The 8,166-nt window shown below is 26.3% G+C and overlaps 1 protein-coding gene across 1 annotated transcript; it reads right to left on the reverse strand.

The window, feature by feature from the left end:
• Positions 1-1,900: 1,900 nt before the first annotated feature.
• On the reverse strand, positions 1,901-5,948 carry LOC100168782 (protein takeout). The gene is made up of 6 exons (XM_001950648.5): positions 5,764-5,948; positions 3,021-3,113; positions 2,802-2,949; positions 2,592-2,728; positions 2,370-2,519; positions 1,901-2,177 (listed from the first exon to the last, which is right to left on the reverse strand). Exons 1-6 carry the CDS (start codon positions 5,846-5,848, stop codon positions 2,026-2,028), a joined length of 765 nt encoding a protein of 254 aa, XP_001950683.2. The 5' UTR covers positions 5,849-5,948; the 3' UTR covers positions 1,901-2,025.
• Between the last annotated feature and the right edge of the window lie 2,218 nt (positions 5,949-8,166).

The raw sequence follows: 8,166 nt of genomic DNA on the forward strand, positions 1-8,166 counted from the left end.
TTATTATTTAATTTATCTTGTTTCGTATACATTTATAATATATTTTGCTAATGCATCCCTTAACGGCTTAATAAATTAATAAAAAAAATAATTACTATACATTAGAGGTCGGTATAAACAAATTTAATAAGCCATGGGCTATTGTGTATTAGTTATCTATTACTAAAAAAAGTAGATTACAGTGTATAATGTATATGATTAAATCTGGTATGGATAAGGTAATGGTTATAGATATCTGACGAGTGATGAGACTTTGCAAATTCAGTTTATGAAAAATAATGTTTGGCAAAGATGTTACCGTTATTGAAATAATATGCTGAACTAAATATAATACATTATAAATCATATATAGGTACGTGTTACTTCAACTAGTTGTTTGATTAATCAACTATACAACTACCAACTTTAATGAATTTGTCCACAATTAATAATTTGTAAGAAACTGAAACAATTATATAGCTTCTCATTATATTAGACAAACATTTATGAGCAAGATATCAACAATGTAAACATAAAATCTAAATCCTACTGAAGATCTACACCGCTGAACAATGAACTGCTGAATAATTTCGTTCACAGGAATCACTGCTCAGGACTAAAATTACGAATTCAAGATTTATCACTATACTGAAAATTTGGATAAGTTATTCGTATCCTTCTCAAATTTAACACTTCAGAAATATGTGATATGAGTGTTGAAGTGTCTAACCGTTTTCATATTTATTTCACTTCGCAAGAATAAACAGAAATGACAATAACACATGCTAGGTAGGTATTCAATATTCATATATAGACTATAGTCTATAACACCTATCAAATAGTAGTAAAAATTGATCCTTATCAGCCCGTCCTCACACAAGAGGCATAGAATGACAAAACTTTATTTCATATTAATTATTGAAAAAATAATCCATTAATATTAGGCATTGTCTTAAGTTAATACAGCAAATATAAATTTAATAAAATGATTTATAATTTAAACATTTAGTGAAATTGAATTGATTTTTTTTTAAACCTGCTTTAGTCCGTAAGTTAGTAGTTAGTACCATATTACAGTTATAGTCGAATAGAATTTTTTGTTTGGAAACATATAATATAATATGTCATGTTGGTATTATATTATGTATATATTTGAAAAAAAATCGTATCTGAATCCAACATTATAATATGATTAAAATTGTTTGTGTGCATGATTTAAGATGACCGTAGCTTAAAATAGTATACTTACTGCAGATTTAATATTTTGAACCACGAAGACTAATCAACTATTTAAATTGTGATTAATTTTCCTAGCACCCACTATGTTCTTACAGTGCCACGCTATTTTAGTATTTTATTATATTTAAATGGTATTTTAAAATTATTTTACACTATATTATGTATAGTTACTATCGTATATACTAAATAGTATGTCATAGATTTAATATATATTTTGGTTCTTAGAAAAATAAATAGATTCACGAATTTATTAAGTATTTACTAACTAAATATCCAATCAATCTAGAATTTCATCGACTTTATATGGGGCTTTCATCCTATATTTATAGCTGATATGGGTATTATGTTTTAAAATGGGTAGGTTCCTACATATTATATTCACATTTGTAGTATTATTATTGTGGGTGTACTTAGACTAGTCTTATTGGTACACTGAATTTGTTTCATACAATCATACATTCATACCATACCTACTAATAAGGATTCAGTGGTGTCTAGTTTTACCAACGGTGTACATACCCGTTTGTGATTTTTCGACGCTATTAATATCTAGCGGATCTAATTATTACGATAATACTTCATCTTTAAAACTTTATATTGTAAGCAGAAATACATTTTTGATATTTTTTTAAGTGAAGTTAAAGTCTAATAATTTAGGACCACAATTCAATAAAATAAATTATTACAAAATCGAGTTGATACCCAAAGTTTATTTATTTAATAGTAAGTAAAAAAAAAAAAAATATAAATATATATAAATTAAGTTATTAATATACGTTTGGTAATATAATTAAAAAACCAAATAGTCTATTCAATAAAAACTTGGTTATAAGGTACTCTAGAAAAGAATTGTTGTGCAACTCCAGACAATGCGGCAGCCAAAGCGTTCTCAAAATTGGTTTGCAATTCAGCTAATATATCTTTCCAATTTTCATTTAGGAACACATTCATATTGTTTCCTGTAACATCAAATATGGTATTATACTAATGTTCAGAGTCAAATAGAGTTAATTTATTGTATTGAATTAAAAATATTAATATACATATATTATACAAAATACATCATTGGTATAATATGGTATATATCAATATGTATTAAAAAAAATTTACTGTGAATATACAGAAATTGATGTCAAAATAAATTCACTAACCAAGAGCTTTGTCTCCTTTGAATAAGTTTTCCAATTTCAAATGCAATTTGGTGGTGGTAAACGTTAATTTAAGATCCTTGATATCCATGTAGGTGTTTCCGTTTCTTACAACGGGCTTCAAATAAAGGTTTATTTTGGCTCTGAGGTTATCTGTAAAATATAGCTCAAAATTAACGATTTATATTTAAAAGCTAAAAAAATTTTAAAAATATGTTTACATACCAAGGCTAATTTTGCTAACTCCGTCACCGGTAATTGGTAGGATGATAACTTTGCCTTTGATATCGTAATTTCCATCGAGCGTAATTGGTTTTTCAAAGTTTACGTCAAATGTCATATTATTGTTGTCTAGATCAGCACTGAAATCACAGAAATTATTTACCGTGTTGAATTATATAAAAAAATTTAAAAAAATATGTTGTTTACACTTACAAGATTTCATTAATTTTTACTGTCCCGATGTTTGATATGTCTAAATCCCTAAAGTTGAGCTTAATGCTGACGGGCCCAGTACCTTGGTCTATTCCCAATTGCGTTATACGAAGTGGATCAATTGGGTATATTCCCAAACTAGGTACACCTGAAATGAATGAATAAATAAAAACGTCTAGGAACAAAACGTAATACACAAAATATAATAATATTATGTACCTTTTATTAAATGTGGGACCGCATTTTTCAGAGCATTCTTTATACATTCGTTTAACTTTGGGTCGCTCTTTTTACACTGCACAAAACCTTTTGCTAAAATATAAATTAAAACATTTGGTATATAAACAAACAAATTTTAAAATAATATTATATTATAATGTACAGAAGAGTGGAGGAGTCGTGCAGATAAGATATATTATCCATCCAACCTAATTTTGCTGCAATTGGACACACCGTTTTCTAACTAAAAATATGTGGCGATTATATATTATGTTCAATATTGATTATGGAGGTTTCGAAATTTAAAAAAAATATATTTTGTTTTGTAGTTTTAACTTTTAAGTAAAATCATTGACTTTCATATTTGAAAAAAAAAGTTTGTTTGTGTACAAAAACAATAAGCTAATGATACGAATTATCACAATATACAATATTTAATATTAATTGTGATAAAAAAAAATAAAAAAATATAACATTATATACATAGGCACCTATTTGATTTTAAATATATTGACAAAATGGACATATTATATTAAATGGATCGTATATTCTGATGTATACTTTAATACTGTTATACGGATATATTGTTTTCTATAATATTTGGAGGCTATCGCAAAATGGATATCTTAGTTAGTAAAATTACTTCGATTATTATATGATATTTTTGGAAAAAAGTTCATGTTCTTTTTAACTATAATTTTATGAAGAAGTATTTATTTATATTCATCTTTGGGTGATTATATAAACTTAAAAATGTAATAATATATTTTTATCATGTCGAATTATATTTTTCTAGTATTTAACTATATAGAGACTTTGACCTGGGAACCTTGAAGCAATATACCACAATTAAGGGGGCTGAACGTCACATATAAATGTATGTCAAGACTTAAAAATATTGAAATATAAGTAACCTTGTAATACAATCCTAAGTTGCGGAAATAAAAAGATTTTATAAATTAACTAGAATATTTTGAAAAATATAATATATTTATAATTTATATAATAATTAAATAGTTAATAATATAAATATTTATGTCATATTAAATATTAATATTATGATAAGAATAATGATTAAACAATAAAAAAAAAATTTAAGGTTTTATTTTAACAAACAATATAGAGATAACATTTATTTTAGTTTTTCATAATATATTTTATTGAAACAATAAAAAATAATAATTGTCAGATTGTTGTTCTAAATAAATTTATAATTTAAATGATTTGATTGAATTAACGATTTTTTATTTAAATAAATATAAATACTTATAAGTAAATTTTACTTAAAATACATCTACAGTAAAAAAATATTTTAATTCATTTTTAATTTTAAATGTTGAAAAAAAATTATAAACTTAACATAAATATATTCTTGGGCCGGATTAAATGTTTTTGACCGATTTTTCGTAAGGTTTTTTTTGTCATGGTTACTAATTAACAAAAACATATTTTTAATAATATTAAGTAGCGTATATACATTTAAAAAAAATAGTGTAACTTGTAATTTCATTTGACCTTGAATAACTTTATAGGTTAAATATGACAAATGTAATATAAAATTATATCTAAGCAAGTCAGCTATCGTCGATATTACACGAAAATATTTATCTATCTTAAAGTATGATCAGGGAATTTTTAGCAAATGTTAATTTTAACACGATCAAATTGAATTTTTCTTGGTTTAATCATACCACTGAAATACAATGTAACCTATGGCACATATTTGTTAACACTTGTTTAGTTTTTTTAATTAAGTGTATGATTCAGTTTAGTTGTACTGCATTAGTTTTTTAAAATACGTGATATTTGTGTACGTGGATTTAAAGTGTGTTTTAAACAAAACTAAGTACCTACACTATATTTTTAGTATGGATGAAAATATATTGATTTTATGGCTATATTCTAGCTTATCTAATCGTCTTGTTGATGACATATTATGATAGTTTTTAAAATATTAATTCTAAATGTTTAGAGAATAATTTCATAATAATAATAATCAATTACTATTTCATACGAGTGTAGTGAATTAGTTAATTTTTGCGCAATATATGTGCGTGCATACAACTACAGTTCGATTTAATTTCAAAGGAGTAGTTGTCCTATGATTTAGATTTTATAGCTTAAACAATTTAAATGATCTTGAACATAATATATGGCCCTTTCGAAAAATATTTTGTAATTATTACTCAATCAAACACTTTTATATTTTGTAGTAACTACTATTATAATTACTATTATTTTAAACTTTATATTCTAAATTATAATTGAAAAACTGATAATTTACTAGCTCCATATGTTTACAACTTGATAGTAATTACAGTTGCACACACGTGAAATCTTTAATTGCATACTGGTAAGTATCACTATATAGAAAAAAAATTTAAAACTAAAATGTTATGATTTATTTGTGTACAAGTATAATCCATAATCGTACCATTGAAATATTTTAATATTCTTAAAATGTTATCATAAAGTCTTGCAAGATACAGAAAAAACTTATGAGTAAAAGTAATTTCGAAAATTATGAGAAATTAAAAATATATAAATAAGTGTAACAAAATTGCTTATAATTTGGAAATATTCAACAAATTTGTTTTTGGTTGGAATACATTTTTATTTTGAAGTTGAATTTTTGGAGAATCCAAAAATCTCAAGTACAATATAATATGTATTATATGAAAACTATTTAGATTTTCTTTTTAAACGTTGTGTTATTCGTATTGGATTTATGTTCAATACTCACGTAATTTAACAGTGGCTGGGGCGGCTAAAGCGATCCCAAAGACGCACACAAGACAGCAGGCAATTTTCATAATATTGGCCATCATATTGCACGTGTGTTTTTTACGAAGTCAAAGGAAATTTCTGAACGCTCAACAGAGGGCTATGCTTGACACGATGCCCGGATACACATTGACCAAGCGCGTGCGGTACGTCCATTTTAATGGATTCACAAAGGCATCGTCCCCTCTACCTTTTGGCAACTGTCCTCCATGTTGCTACCTCTCATCAACAAAGCTACCCAGAGTATAGACTCTACCGGAAGGCAGCCGACTTCGTTCGTGTGTGAACGAGTTTTTTTAGCCTTGTGTATGAGTATATGGTGACCGGCGAACTTATTATTTTTGTTGTTGTTCTTATTATTATTGTTATTATCATCATAATTTGCAGCCAAATAATAGTAATAATTAATAATGATTATAAAAAAAACACATTTCCCTTTAGGTTTACAAAAATATCATAAGCTATTATGTCTGATATTATTAAAGGATGATTTCATTGATTGTTTCGAACTTTCTATCGAGTAATCCTAAGTCCTAATCGTTGCCGATTGTGAACATGACACTCAGGTCAAGGTATATAGTATATACCCATTTAGGTATGCGATTCTATAAATTTACACGTAGAAATTTTCTGTAAAGAATGACGTTGAAACATATGTCACTACTTAAAATGGTCCATAGAAATATAAAATAAAAGTTATTGAATAACGATTAAAGCTAGTTCCCTAGTATGTTTTTAAAAAATAACAAGTTGCTTTGAATATATTTTTGAAAAAAATCTATGGAATATTTACCTAGTAAAATATTATACTTGATTAATAATCTATATTTTTAAGCCTATTCAAATTCATTAGAACCGGAAAATTATTTTTATTTTTATTATTTTTTCATTTATTATATTTTAAATGTGTCAACATATTACATGTTATTACAAGATTTAATACAAGAAAATGATTTAAAATCTACAATTTTAACATAAATTAATTTAAAATAAAATACATAAATTTATTTTAAATAACTAAAAGTGCAAAAATTTGTTGTGCGCTGGGTCGACTTGGATTTATTTTATAAAATGAAGTACTTTTGAATTATTTTTTGATAAATTGTGTAAGTTTGTGTACACTTACTTGAAACTTGAATACAGTGTTAGTTAATTAAATTCTTACTACGACTTAGATATCTCTAAAATTTTCAAACTTTTTTAAAATATTGATGAATATATCAATTTTTCTAGTATTTAATTTCCTGACTACATTTTATGGCACAATATAATATTATAAAACTATTAAATTTATTTGAATTATAATATATTTCAAGTATTATAAACAAGGATGTAAGGATTACAATTTCATTACAAGGTTATTCAAATTATATTCATTGTTTATTAATATATTCTTTCGAGAACATATTTTGCTTTCAAATTATATTGGTGAGTAATACAAATATTGAAAAATCACTATATAGGAAACCGAGATTTGCTAAACATATTATACAGTATCGTTGAATACTATCACTATGTGAACGGTTTATTTTTTTTTATTTCCATATTCAATATTTTCGAATAGGTGCAACAAGAAAACGTGTTAAAACTGTATAAGAAAATACGAAAGAAGTCTCTCTCCGTTGATGACACTGGTTTTAAATTGTAAACAATAATAATGCGATTCTGACAGATGAGTGAAGCGAGAAACTGCCGTGTCCAATTTAAGAATCCTATATTAAATATATATGGGATATGAAGATACATATATACATGATACATTATAAAAAAATTACATACAATGCACATAGGTTATAACTTACAAGTTATAACTATAAAAGCATTAAAACATGACCCTTGTCAAAAGCGCGTGTTACTGTATTGCTTAATATAATGTGTCATAAAATCGATCTGTTGTCATGACTCTATAATGTGAATCGGTTATATCGACGGACGATTTACCAACCATTAATTTGATGCTCGGCTTTGTAAAAAAAACCGTGTCAATAGAAATCGCCATGGGGCTGACGAACATAATTTACCGTTCCTGTGTGTTTCGCCGATCTATCGTATGTCGGCGAAACGAACATTAACCAAGAATGTGTGTGCGGAAAAGAAGCCTCCCTTGTATCAACCTCGCACTTGAAATTATATACGTGCAGTCGACCACGTGTACTATTATACAGGAGTGTACGCTATTCTTCACGTTTGGCGTGTAACCGTAAACGGGAAAAGTAAATGGAATAATCTAAAACCTAGCCGAAGCGGTTCGAAAACCACCAATACATTCCAAGGGGCACGTGTACCATTGTGTAAATATCGTAAGTATGTATACAGAACGTCGAAATATTCGTAATTCGATTCTGCGTCAAGACCGAGATGA

This window comes from Acyrthosiphon pisum, chromosome A2, assembly GCF_005508785.2.
Source record: "Acyrthosiphon pisum isolate AL4f chromosome A2, pea_aphid_22Mar2018_4r6ur, whole genome shotgun sequence".
NCBI classification, from domain to species: domain Eukaryota; kingdom Metazoa; phylum Arthropoda; class Insecta; order Hemiptera; family Aphididae; genus Acyrthosiphon; species Acyrthosiphon pisum.